The sequence below is a fragment of the Sinocyclocheilus anshuiensis genome, unplaced genomic scaffold (assembly GCF_001515605.1).
Source record: "Sinocyclocheilus anshuiensis isolate Anshui unplaced genomic scaffold, SAMN03320099.WGS_v1.1 scaffold1640, whole genome shotgun sequence".
NCBI lineage: Eukaryota > Metazoa > Chordata > Actinopteri > Cypriniformes > Cyprinidae > Sinocyclocheilus > Sinocyclocheilus anshuiensis.
The window spans coordinates 1104903-1119295 of NW_015555883.1; the positions used below are offsets into that span (position 1 = coordinate 1104903).

The 14393-nt window shown below is 38.9% G+C and overlaps 2 protein-coding genes across 2 annotated transcripts; both read right to left on the reverse strand.

Moving 5' to 3' along the window:
* Positions 1-4941: 4941 nt before the first annotated feature.
* LOC107675836 (uncharacterized) lies at positions 4942-5871 on the reverse strand. The gene has a single exon (XM_016470307.1). It carries the CDS (start codon positions 5861-5863, stop codon positions 5099-5101), a length of 765 nt encoding a protein of 254 aa, XP_016325793.1. The 5' UTR covers positions 5864-5871; the 3' UTR covers positions 4942-5098.
* A 32-nt stretch (positions 5872-5903) lies between these two features.
* Positions 5904-6830, reverse strand: LOC107675819 (craniofacial development protein 2-like; the record flags this gene model as incomplete). Its single annotated transcript, XM_016470291.1, has 1 exon — positions 5904-6830. A coding segment is annotated over exon 1 (927 nt), but the record flags the coding sequence as incomplete, so codon positions are not given.
* Positions 6831-14393: the final 7563 nt, after the last annotated feature.

Below are 14393 nucleotides of genomic sequence, written 5' to 3' on the forward strand. Positions count from 1 at the left end.
ATCACAAATGCAGACATGGTTTTATGTTTACGCGGCGCGATGCAACGCAACGTGTAAAAAGACAGTATAAGTCATTATAATCCGTAATTATGTCTCCACTGGATGCAACAAATGCCTTGTTTATAATGGGGTTTAATGTTTTTGTCTCGTTGCTCCGGCCGGGACACGTTATCAACAGTATGGTGAGGGGCATAACATTTCCGTCACATGCTTGAGGTATTCGGCCAATCACAACGCACTGAATAACTGGCCAACCAGAGCACACCTCGCTTTTCAGACCGATGAGCTTTGTAAAAATCGACGCGTTTCAAAAAGGCAGGGCATAGAGGAGAAACAATAATGTACAGTATGTGGAAAATAATGTGTTTTTTTAACCTTAAACTGCATAAACACATTTCATTACACCAAATACACAAAATAATGTTCTTTTTAGCAGCATCATATGACACCCTTTAACAAACCAGCTGGCTTCTGAACACACCTATGAAATACAATATGTGCACTAAAACATCATTAGAATTTGTATGAACATTGTTTGCATACTTACATTATTATTCATCACAGAAGTGTGCATAACTTCTAGAAGTCATAAATGGTCTTTGCGTAAATGTCTTTCTTGCCCAAATATTAAAGAGTTGCTTTGTGCAGGTCCACATGTCCGTAGTTTTAATAAAATTGAAGTCAGGCTCATGTAAACAAGCCTGGTCTCATTTTAAAGTGCCCCTATTATGCCATTTCAAACCTTGCCTTTCATGCAGTGTGTAACATCTAATCTCGGGGAGTTTAAAGTGTGATTCACAAAATGCTTGCTCTTGAAAGATGACTCATTACCCAGTTTATTTGGACCAGCTGGCTCCACTGAATCACAACCTGTAAAGTATGATAAATAATAGATGTTTATATTTTCTATTGAGAGTTCAAAATACGGAACTATGACAATGGGTGAATCATTTCGATAGCTGCTGTACGCGGTAGACCAATCACAACAGACTGGGCCATCTGACCAATCAGAGCAGATTAGGCTCACGGGGAAAGGAGAGGTTTAGAGAGACTGAATCTTAGAACGGCTTTGAATTAATCGTTTGAGAATCGTTGGAAAATAAGGTTATATTAAACGCATATTGTGATAAAACTAAAGCATTTTATGACCTTGTATGCATGTAAACCTGTTGTAGGAGACTCCCAAAACAATATTAGCAACCTCAAAAATGGCATAATAGGGGCACTTTAAATACTGATGTTTATAAACAATGTGTAAACAGATGGGTGTATCACCTGCAGTTATGACTGCGTATCTGAATAGTATGTACGTGCTCTAGATATGAAATCAAATCAGGCAGCTCGTGCGTAGTAATCTAGTTCATGTGGAATTGGTTATGCTGTTTTCAGTAGCTTTACTTTAAGACTCCTAACATTTCGTCTCGTCCTCGCATTTCCTTTTCCAATCATTATAAACCTGAAATTATAGATCCAAATGGCAGTATTGGCTTGGTTGAATGTTCAAATTTTGTAGATTATCCCAGACACCAAAGTAGGTCATTCATTAGACAAAGTGATGTGGAGAAACAACAGGATACTTGAAAACAGTCACAGGAGGTCTGGATATATTCAAAATTAGACATTGTCTCTCTATGAGGCAGTATATGAATGTGTGTTTATTAGATTGTGATCTCCAGCTTCACTGAAACTTGTTGAAACTCCCCTGAGGGCAGCAGCAGAGTGAACAAACCGATCGTTGGTATATTTGCATATGATGAGCTCATTAACATGCCTCAATATTTACATGTTCAAAGCGGATGTGTCCTGTGTAGGAACAACGTGAAAACTTGTGTAATCTTTTTATGTACCAATATCCCACTTAGTCACAATATAATTTGTCAATTAGGTGGTTCTGGGGACCTTGGTGCATTTATAATGGCAAAAATATCCAAATTAATGCAATCACTGTGCTCTCCCAGCTGATGTAAGTATCAGGTCCAAAAATATGTAATATAATTCTCCAAACTTAATATTATGAATTCAAGAGAACTTAATTGAATTTAACCCTTCTACTTTTTCCTTCCACCCACTTCTGATTTCCCTATATGAGCTTTGAAACATGTTGTTAACCTAACCTTGCAGAAATACCTTTTGTTGATCTTCTAATGAAATTAAACCAGAGAGCTTTGAGTTCGGTTCGATTTAACAGCTAGCCTGCATTCACAGTGAAAGCTGTTCTAATAGCATTTCTAACAAACATGGTTCATTTGCCTTCATGTTACCAATGTCTAATATTTAACAAATCGTTTTCAGGATATGCATAGTATACGGGTGTCTCATTTTACATTTATCCACCATAAGTAGTCTGAGAAATATATTTACACTGAAAAGATGTTACCCAGATGACGTGTATGTTGTTAGCTAAAGTGCTACATGTGCTAAAGCTAACAACGACACTTTCTTATTTGTGATTTCTCTGACTATGAACACTTCAAAGTAGTAATAAATCGTTTGTGTTATATTTAACAGTTCTACCCTTTGAAATTTCACACACACACACACACACACACACACACACATATATATTCAAGTACCTATAGTACATGAATTAATTGAGACACGCAACATGCATTTGGGATTAATCAGAGCAGCTGTGTGACTTTAAAATCCTGTCTGGGGCAAGTCATGACCGTCTCTTCACCAGACTTCAACGTGTCCAATCAGGCTCAGAACAACAGTGCGTCAAGCATTCGTTTCTCATAAATCTAATTGAGATTTAGGAATGACATGGTTGATTTAGCCTCACAGAACTGTCCTGCTAGAAAATGTGCAGATGAAGTCAATCCCATTAAGGATCCAACACACTGAACGTATGGCCCATATGGTCTCGTCGGTAGCCAGGCACAGTTTGAGTGGTCCAAGTAGTCGCATGCTCCCTCCCTTCACCCTTTGTGTCAGGGACAGTCTTCCAGGCTGAGGGTTTTACAAAGACTTAGTTCTGTAGCCATATGGAGCCTTCACGGGGGATTGTAGACCAGCCGTTGTGATGAGTGTGCCCGTTCATTATTGTTACAGAGGAGTATGACGAGGAAATACCAAACGCTACAATCCTCTAATCAATGTACACGTATAGCACACATACATGTTGAGTAAAATGGTCAGTTGGTTGTCTTCAGTACTGAATTAATTCTAAGTATACTTATAATCAAAATTTCTCTCACTTTGTCCACTATGTTGGATTAATATTTTTGCTGAGCTAATTGCAGTGCATTCTGGGATTGATTTATCCCAAATTGGGTGTAGTAGTAGGCAAAATATACCCTCAGGAACATATGTGTCCTGTGATGCCTTAAAATTCTGTCTATGTAGGGAGCTCCCTAGGAGTTATTTTGCATGTAGTCCAAAATATCTCTGAATTTTCAAGAAAAATGCAGTTGTATGTAAATTTTGTGCTCATGGAGAAACGTTTGTGTGGGGGTTCTCTGGAAAAGGCATGATCTCGTGAATGAATTAATGAAACTGTACTGCACAAAATAAAAGAATCAAAGCAACACAGCCGTTATGATACAGCAACTTCAGGGCAATTCAATGAATGATAACCACAAGGAAAACATCCTTTTTGTTTATTCATATTGTTGTCACGCGCTTCATGCTTTTGCATGCCTCTTGATGCACTGCTTTTAGAGAATGTGATTAGCTTTGGTACGGTGTGTTTCAAAGTCACATGATCTCGTGCTTGGTTTACTGAATGCAAGCAAGAATGAATCCATTGACTTCATTTAGTTCTTTTAAAGGCATTAAATGAGGAAGATACTTTTATTTTTCCCCTGACATTTTTATCGTGCTGATGCGAGCAGTTTTATAGAGCCCATTTTTAAGCCCACTATTGCTGCAGTTAGTTCAGGATTTATATGCTTGTTAGCTTGAGGTGATCTAATAAAAAGAACTGAAATGGAACGATTGTATCAGTGATAAAAAAATATATAAAAAAAAACATATTACTGTATGCCCACCTGGATCTGAGTAATAGTCATATTGACATCTTTCATGTTAACTGAATGAAATGCATCAGTGCGAAGTGAGTCACTGATGTATCATAAAGTTTTCACACACTGTTGTTGCGAACTACTTTCCTATAAACAAGCCCCTATAAACCATGAGCCTGTAATTATTGTGACAGTTGTTCTGAGAATCGACCACACAGGTCTAATTTGGCTGGTTAAACTGTGGCCTTTATGAAAGGAGGTTTATCAAGAATTAAGGGCTGAACAACAGGCCTGGGAAGTCCTGACTTACAGCAACTCTTCTAGTGAAAATGTTTCAGGATTGACAAGCTTGCTAAATATGAATCATTCATCTGAGGTATGTGCTACCGGACAAAAAAAAAAGTGTGTGTCTGCATATGCCCTCACTGCACTTCTTTGTTTCCATTCTGATAATGTTTTGAGTTTCACTATTGGGTGGGAGGAATACTTTATTAAAGCTCAGCAATCTTACACCACCCTGCCCCCCTCGCAAAGGCACTTGTGCAGTTGCAGTCTAACACATGTCCACACAAGACGTGCACAGGTCCCCACAACTGTGGTGGCAAACAGTTTGAGAGGTGGGGCTGCATTTTAGGAACATTTGTCCCACACCCCTGAACATTCCACATTCCAGCGCAGCAGCCAGAGCCACAGTAACAGGAGCACTGCTCGAGGGTCAGGATGGGCCAGTGACTGGCACACAGACACAGAAGAAGTAGCTATACTTATGATAAGTGCGGCCTACTTACTGTATAATACCCCAGCAGCAGGTCAGATGTATGAATCTCAGTAAAACATGGCAATATTTCACTCATACAATCAAAAGAAAAAAAAAACAGATTTTTAAAAATAAATTGTTTAATAAAAACAAAGTAATTTTTTTGCAAAACTACCTAATTTGCCATCCTTATGACAAAAAAAAGCAAAAAGTACTTTTAATTACTTTAACAAAATGTAGTGAACAAAACTCACAATTAATTAATTACTGAAAATTACTAAACTACAGAATTCACAACATGTATTAGATAATTGTCAGGAAAATGGCACATATCGATAATTAATATTTAGTCTTCTTTTCCTTTCGGCTGTTCCCTTCAGGGGTCGCCACAGCAAATCATCTGCCTCCATCTAGCCCTATCCCCTTCTGCATCCTCTTCTCTCAGACCGACTACCTTCATGTCTTCCTTCACTACATCCATAAACCTCCTCTTTGGTCTTCCTCTCGGCCTCCTGCCTGGCAGCTCTAACCTCAGCATCCTTTTCCCGATATATTCACTCTCCCTCCTCTGAACATGTCCAAACCATCTCAACCTGGCCTCTCTAACTTTGTCTCCAAAACATCTCACATGTGCTGTCCCTCTGATGTACTCATTCCTGATCCTATCCATCCTCGTCACTCCCAAAGAGAACCTCAACATCTTCAGCTCTGCTACCTCTAACTCTTCCTCCTGTCTTTTCCTCAGTGCAACTGTCTCCAAACCATACAACATCGCTGGTCTCACTACTGTCCTGTACACCTTTCCTTTCATTCTTGCTGGTACTCTTTTATCACACAACAAACCTGACACTTTTCTCCACCCATTCCAACCTGCCTGCACACGCTTCTTCACCTCTTTTCCACACTCCCCATTGCTCTGGACTGTTGACCCTAAGTACTTAAAATCCTGCACCTTCTTTATCTCTTCTCCCTGTAACCTCACTGTTCGACTTGGATCCCTCTCATTCACACACATGTATTCTGTCTTGCTGCGTCTAACCTTTATTCCTCTTCTCTCCAGAGCAAACCTCCACCTCTCTAGCCTTTCCTCCACCTGCTCCCTGCTCTCACTACAGATCACAATGTCATCCGCAAACATCATAGTCCATGGAGATTTTTGTCTTCTGCTCTGCTTTTGCTGTCTTCATCTTCCTCACCACCAGAGTCATCTTACACACCACCACCCTATGCTGTCTAGCTACACTCTCTCCTACCACTACTTTGCAATCGCTAATCTCCATCAGATTACAGCGTCTACATAAGATATAGTCCACCTGTGTGCTCCTGCCACCACTCTTATATGTCACCCTGTGTTCCTGCCTCTTCTGAAAGTACGTGTTCACCACAGCCATCTCCATACTTTTAGCAAAGTCTACCAACCTCTGTCCTTCTGGGTTCCTTTCCTGAAGACCAAACCTCCCCATCACTTCCTCATCCCCACTATTCCCTTCACCAACATGTCCATTAAAGTCTGCCCCTATCACCACTCTCTCACCTCTGGGAACACTCTGCATCACTTCCTCAAGCTCGCTCCAGAATCTGTCTTTCTCCTCTTGCTCACAACCTACTTGTGGAGCATAAGCACTAACAACATTCAACATCACACCTTCAATTTCCAGCTTCAGACTCATCAACCTATCTGACACTCTCTTTACCTCCAGAACATTCTTCACAAACTCCTCCTTCAGGATTACTCCTACTCCATTTCTCTTCCTGTCCACACCATGATAAAACAGTTTAAACCCTGCTCCAATGCTTCTAGCCTTGCTCCCTTTCCACCTGGTCTCCTGGACACACAGAATGTCGACTTTCCTCCTCTGCATCATATCTACCAGCTCCCTGCCTTTACCTGTCATCGTACCAACATTCAAAGTCCCTACTTTCAGTCCTAAACTCCTGCCTTTCCTCTTCTCTCTCTGCCTACGGACACGCCTTCCTCCTCTCACACACCTTCCTCCTCTCCTTCTTCGACCAACAGTAGCCCAATTTCCACCAGTGCCCTGTAGGTCAACGGCACCGATGGCGGTCGCTGTTAACCCGGGCCCCGACCGATCCGGTATGGAATTCATGTTTGTGGTTCGCATAATGAATTTGGCAAAAGTTTTACGTCGGATGCCCTTCCTGACACAACCCTCTCTATTTATCCGGGCTTGGGACCGGCACAAAAGGTACACTGGCTTGTGACCTCCTGTGGCTAGATAATTAATATTTAGTAAGCTTGTCAATTCTGAAACACTTTCACTAGAAGAGTTGCTGTATAAATTACTACAACTGTATTATACATATGTATGTAGTTAATTTGATTATGTGCTTCTGTCATTTTTAATAATTTGTATAGCTATTTTTATATATTTTTATGTATTTCATCTTAAACGTATTTTGTTTTAGTTTGTTGCCAAGGCAAATCTTTTTTTCAAGGTTAATTTTTTTCATCTAATATTTAGATTTTATTGTATTTCAGGTTTATTTCAGTTAACAAAATACATTTTTAATACTTTTACTTTCAGTTAATAATTACAACACTGTTATCCACAGGTTTTTGTACAGGTATTCTTTATCTTATCAACTTTTTTCTTTTTTTTTTTTTCTGGATGAACTTCCTCATTACGCTGTGCCTTACCTTTGTCTCATCTCTTTCTCTATGACTCTTATGCTCTGTCCCTGTCTGTCTGTCTGTTTTTTTTGCTCATTTGTTTATGGCTGAACTCAGCACACCTCAGACAGTACTGAAATAGCGCATGATCCCACAGTCTGCCTGGAGAGCAGCAAAATGAGAGCATGCTCTTTTGGAGTGTCCATCTGAGGAGCATCTGCCTGGGAACGCCATATTTTGTGCCCCATTATGACAAATTTTTTGTATTTTTTTTATGGAGACCCTCAAAAAAAATTTCATTTTTTTTCATCTCTGATGGTGTTGCCTTGCATAGTCCTTAAAGAGGCATCACTGTTCTGTGACGCAACTCTCTCAAGTAGCTCTGTCTATATCCTGCCATTCTAACAGTGATTTTTAAATATCCAGGGCAAGAGACATCAACACCAACTGACTCCACACTTACAGGGCAAAGGATCTTTGTCATCATGGCAACAGTCTGACCCCAGATATGTTTATTTGAAGTGTTTTTAATAATGATATAATTTTTTGTTTGTTACATAGGGCAATATCAAACCAAATTAGAAAAAAAAAAAAAGTGTGATGGACACCAGATGTATATGAACAAGGGAGTATTGACATCAGTACAGGGAATGAATTATGGCTGACCTTTTAATGCACTGAGCAGACTTGGTGACTGCAGTATATACTGCTGTTTACAAAAGAGAAAGAACTTTTGGATTGCAGCCCCTGTTCTCTCAGGAAAGGTTTTGTTCTAAAGGAGTGTTATGAAAATTGCTGTTAGCATTCTGTGAGTGGCCTACTTTCCCCCTGGGCAAACTTCTTGTTCACCGTGTGCTATACAAAGATGTAATTGGGGTATGAGCCTTGTGCAGTTTATGCAGGGCCTTCACGCAAACCTGATTCAATAACTCTCTTTTTATTGCAAAGTACACTTAATGGAGTGCACAGTGTTGGATATTGTTAGTGATGTGTCCAAAGCTGTCAGTTTGATTTCCAAATTATGTGACAGTGTTTTACTGAAAACAGTAAAGTTAATTAACTTTAAGACATATTTTAAAACAGCCCAGTGATGTGCAGAAACTGACTCTGTTTGGGATTCAACTGTGCCAGAAATCAACATACAAAACACAATAAGGTTATAACCAACAAATAGATTTGAATTTAAACACTTGGTTTTTAGTAGAAAATTAATTCGATACCTCGCAAAACAAACAAATAAATAAATATATTTGAGAAAAAAAAAAACTAAATGTGACGCAGTGCAGCATTTTTAAAATGTAAAAATATTTTTTGTTGTAAATAAAACAAAGATTATTGGAGTGTGTTTTACAAGAAAACACTATTTCAGATTTAAAATAGCATTTTTAATTCAATGTGTTGCTTGCTGTTTATTTGTCACTATTTGCTGAACTTTTTAGTCATTTTTAAATGAAAATAGTTTCTAAGTAAATTCTAATTATTATATTTTTTGGTCATGCCCCAGTACGTGCTGGAAACAAAAGATTTTAATTAATTTTATAGCTAACTTGTTATAAACAGTGCTAAATTATTTATGTTGTATCTATTTCACCACACATTTCACACATATTTATATCACCTTTTTTTAGTGCATGGATCTGACTTCAATAATCTGTTATATATTATGTTATGTTATGTTATGATATGATATGATATGATATTAGTATTGTGCATCTTTATATGCAATAACAGTCAAACTGACTCTAGGCTGGAGTGTATTGTACATGGACATTTCACAGGAAGCTTGTTGCGTAGTGTCACTGTTGCTAGGTAAACAAGTTATTTGTAGCCAGTGTCAGATTTAATTTGGGAGGCTGCAATGCAGAAAAACCATCCTCGACAAGATTACAGGTGACTTTCGGTCTTTCCCCTGCGGGTCACAAATACACAGGAGTGGTGGCTTGTTCTGAATAATACAAATAATAATTCAGATCTAAGCTACTTTTCCATTATGTGTACTGGATTCAGCAGGGTTGAGATTTTTAAAAGGATGCTTTTAAAAAAGTCTAGGCTGTTGAACGGTGGGGACAAAAACAGAAATGTTTATCTGGGTCCTGTTTTGATTGGGCCCCTCATAAAGTATCAAATATTGCTAATTGTTAATATACAATAGAGATTCTCTGCAGGTCTTTGCAATGCTGAGCGGCATATTCACCTTCATTCAGCATGTATCACGTCAGGTGTGTCAAAAGTGATCTCATAGTTTGTCTGCATCTTCAGCTCTATAATGTGGCCTTTTTGGTTATAAAATGTATTTAATGACTCATAAAACTATAACTAGTCATCAACTACACCTATTTTTAGTTTTGACATTTATGCACCACTGTTCAAAAGTTTGGATTGGTAAAATTTTTAAATGTTTTTGAAAAAAGTCTTTCATGATCACCAAGGTCTTGAACATAATGAATTATAAATGTCTTTACTATCACTTTTGTTCAATTTAATGCACCCTTGCTGAATCAAATTAAATTTCTTTCAAAGAAAAAAATCTTGCTGACCCTGAACTTTTGAATGGTAGATATGTAGATTATGCAATAACAAAAATGAGACACACACATGTACATACAAACATACATACTGTCACAAAACAGGAGAGGAGTCTTCACCAGTGCCGTGCTACAGGCTTTATTGACAGAAATGAGCAAATCAGGCTGGAGCAGGTGAGTTGGTATATAGTAGTGGTGCATAACAACTTAACTGGTAAAACAGGCTTGAAATGGTGTCCTTGCAGAGTTGATGGATAAGTAATAGCAGTGCCGATCCTCCCTATACGCAAAATACGCAAGATGCGTAGGGCCCCCGAAACACCAGCGGGCCCCCTTGCTCTCAAAGATGATTTCATTTTAGTTTAGTTTTTGAATTTGGTCAGCAGTTATGAAAACATGAATGATAATTTCTTTTAATGTGGTGCGCTGCTGCCCTTTCTACGTAAAAATCGGTCAAATCACGTAATGTGAATGTCGTACAGTCTTGCTCGAGACTAAAAAAAATGAGTTGAAAGCATACCGAGCCACGGAAGAGACACTGTTTCTCAAGTGCTTTCCGTGAGTGCGATTGGAGACGGAGTGAAACACAGACAAATGCGTTTCATTCGGCACTGAGTAATAGTAGATGAAGGATTGAAGATGATTGCAGGTAGAGGATAGCAAGCAGAGCTAGGGGGGTCGGGCAGTAACACACTTAGGTGGTTTTACGTGTGGTCGTAATGATGTACCGAGTCAGAATTCAGGTGATTGAGATCATGTGAGAGGATTTATGGGATCTGGTCCGTAACACATACATATATAAAAGTCAAAGAATGAATTTACTAATTGAACATCACTACATCTCTTATTATCTGTCAGGTTCAGCTAGGGTCAAGATGTCAAGGATATGAAGATTTTATTTTTTTATGTATAATTTCTTCTATTCTATTGTCAGGATGGAAAGTTGTAGGATTTTTTTTAATAAACTTGTTCCTAAAACTGTGTTTGTCTATAATATATTGTATATGTGTGTATTTCTGTGAGGGAGAACTTATGTGTGTGTATCTGTGTGTGTGAGTGTGTTTTCAGACGTCTGTTTGTTGTCTTTGTTTGTTGCATATGAGCAAATGTTGAAAGAAGTGCAGGCTTTCTATGACCAGGCCTCCTGCCGAGCAGCTGTTGGCATGCTGAAGGAGCAGCTCAGCTTTGTTTTCCTACTACGCTGACTGCTGAGTGCTTCCCCCTGTCAGCAGGACTGGGCTCAAAGCAAGGCCTTGAAGGACTCTATATCCTTCTGCTCATGACAGGGTGCTGTTTGCAAGTCTCCTTTTCCACTGGTCCGAGGTCAGTTTTGTGGCATAAATCATGTCATGTCATATGAGTAACTGATTGCTGTATAAAAGGACTCTTGAGTGTTTCTGTTGTTCACACCATGATGAAGGCTTATTATGAAGGCTCATTAGCCGCAACGTTTCGGTGTGTGGTCACTTGTTACCTGCTTTTAAATACCTAAGCCATGACCGAATAAAGACTTTTTATATTTTTACTTAAATTCTCAAGTTCCTTGGACTGATGTGGTTTTAAGAATTATCCCACACCCAAAGAGCACCAAGAAATGTATTTTAAACACCGCACAGCACATTTTGCATTATTTGTTTTCTAAAATAATGTTTGTAAAGTGTATCTCTCTCTCTCTCTCTCTCTCTTTCTCTTGTTCTCTCTCTTTTCCTCTCTCTCTCTCTATATATACTGTATATTTCTATGACTGTGAATTTTCCAGGCCTGGAAGTCACAGTCTTAAATGTCCCTGACGTTTCCAGGTTTTCCACGACTATGCAAACCCCGAATAACCCTTCTTATCTCCTCATAAACATCAAACATTTTTTCCCACATAGGCAAAATGTGATCAGACTTGAGGACAAAGAGAGTGAAATCAATTTAATATTTGGTTCCAGGTTCCCATTCAACTTCTGCAGTAAAAGAAGTTGTAAGAGAGAACAGACTAAAACATCACAGTGCCATCAATATGAGATCTCTAAATAATTCAGCTCTTTAGTTACTTCAAGTAAATGCCAGTCTGTTTTGATATTAAGAATGCAGAATCGTTTTATGTAAGTGCCGCTTTTATATTCGGTTGTAGCACAAATCTTACAAGTGTGCTTTTAGCCATCTTCTGAATAATGCAGCTTGTTGAACTTACCATCCTGAAACATTGTCTCATAAGTTATCCTTAATAAAGAGTTCAGAACATTCTAAATTTATATCTCTAGTCAAGCTAGTCAAGCTAGTCATTGTTCATATACACCTTTATTGTCATGAAATTCAAATATAGCTATTTACTTAACCCAAAACAAAGTGTCACATTTATTCTCTTGTGAGAGAAAGCTAATTCGTGGCTTTCCTTGTGACTTGTACTGAAACCGGCTACAATGCATGGTCTCTCAGGCCAAAGTATAGCTCAGTCTGCATTGTTGACCACAAGGTGTAAATATTTGATTTGAGGTGTAATGCAGTGCATTCTATAGTTCAAGGTTAGACTAGTCAGCATTGCATTGTGTCCATTCCAGCCTGCCTTGGAAAACTCCGGAGACATCTGTGCACACTATTTAAGTTGAAGTCTAATTGGCCAAGAGGCCTTGCTAGGGGTAATTCAGTTAATCCTATTAGGCAGTGAAATCTACACTGAAACGTGAGGCTTGTATTTGCAGCAATATTAGAATGTGATACTTATGCAGATGTCTGAGGCATGGCAGTTTATTTATAACTCTCTCCTCTGGATGACATGGAGAGGGAGTAGCTTAGAGAGAGGTTAACATTCATGCAAAAATGATAAGGAAACACCTCAGATGGCCTTTAGTTCAAATACCCCAAGATGGCCATTGTGTATGCATGAGCGGAGACTCTGGTAGTGCCCATCCCATGTCTGCGGAGTATGTCTCAGGGACGGATACCATGATGGATAGGAGTGGTAAATGTAGCCCAGGTGAACAGCATATAAAAGTGACTTATGTTTCAGGGGTAATCTTGCTCACAAGTGGCTCTTGTAATCTAAATGCAGGATTAGAAGGTTTAGGCGGATTTAGCGTCTGTGCCCAGAAGCACCTAACGCATGAACCGATAGATCTGTAAGATGAAGCAAGTGGCTCACATTTCCTTATTGCTGCTGGCCAGAACTGATCAGAGATCAGCTGGGTGTGGGAGGAAAAAGTCGACAGCAGGTGTGTGGATCTGTTGTAGGTCAGCATGTGCCTCTTAGGTCGGATAGACTGCTAATAGACCAGAAAGCCAAAATAGAAGCTACTCAAATACTGCAGCAAAAACACACTGGCATGACTGATATTGTAATAGATAATGCGTTGTCTAATTTGACAATGACAGTTTTATATAAAAAATGTATTGTTCATATAAATATACACATTTTTTATTCATATTCATACAATATAAGTAGATACTTTGACTGTTTTGTTCCACCTGCAAAACATAGTTGAAAACATAACAACAGTGGTGTATTGTTACTGCATGAATTGCATGAACAAATCGAGTAAATGATTCATTCATAAAGCAAGTCGCTTCTTTAATTCCTCAATGAATTCGTATATTTGAATGAATCAGCTGAGGGAATAATTTAAATGATTGGCTCTTGAAGACAGTCACTTGTCACCACTGGTGTAACTATTAAACCTGCAAAAAATTTTATGAATATGTATATTTTAAGGTGCCAATTTCTGACTGGGGAGAAATTCTGTAAAGCTGCCTTGATACAGTATCTATTGCAAACAGCAGTATAAAAATAAACCCTAAGAAAATCTACTAAGATGTTGGAAGATTCAGTATATGTAGGTCATTGGTGATTGTACCACTGAAGGAATGACAACTTTAATTCTGTTCGCTATTCTGTAAACCAAGCTTCTGCCAACCTGGCTGGTTCCCATCTAGAGTAGTGGGTTACTGGGTCTGGAGCTACAGAGATATAGCCCTGATTGAAAGTTCATCTGAGGCCCATTTGGAAAAACAATTCCAAATCGGTTGTACATGACAAATGGAGCATCTTAGCCATGTCATCAGTTTGCTCTTGTGACTGAGAAGTGAAGTGTAAAGTGGGGCAGTTTTTCTAGCTGAGTGAGACACAAGGGAACCTGGCACCCAGAAGCAGGCTAACAAATTTCCACCATCAGGCCCTTTGTTGTTTATGGAAATGACAAAAGGGGGAGACGACAGGCATTTTCTGACTCAAATGACTCAAATGTGCAAGCGCTGGGACCATCCGCACAGACCCTGTGATGCCCTACTAACCTAAGAGCACCTCATGGCATTTTGTTAGCACCCTTCATTGTACACCAATAAAATCTTGGTGGGACAGTTTCAAACACTCAAGCACAAAGGATCTTATCGTTTAGCATTCGGTTTAGTCTCCATATAGGAAAAGCGTTCACTGAACAAATTATGCCAATGACACTATGGAGGATAAGCAGTTTGGAGAATGGAATTATGGATGGATAAACAACTTATGAGATCAATAATCTGTCTTTGATGGC

Excerpts from the sequence above, each read along its gene's own strand:
- LOC107675836 (XM_016470307.1), bottom strand. The coding sequence starts at position 5,863 with ATGATGTTTGCGGATGACATTGTGATCTGTAGTGAGAGCAGGGAGCAG.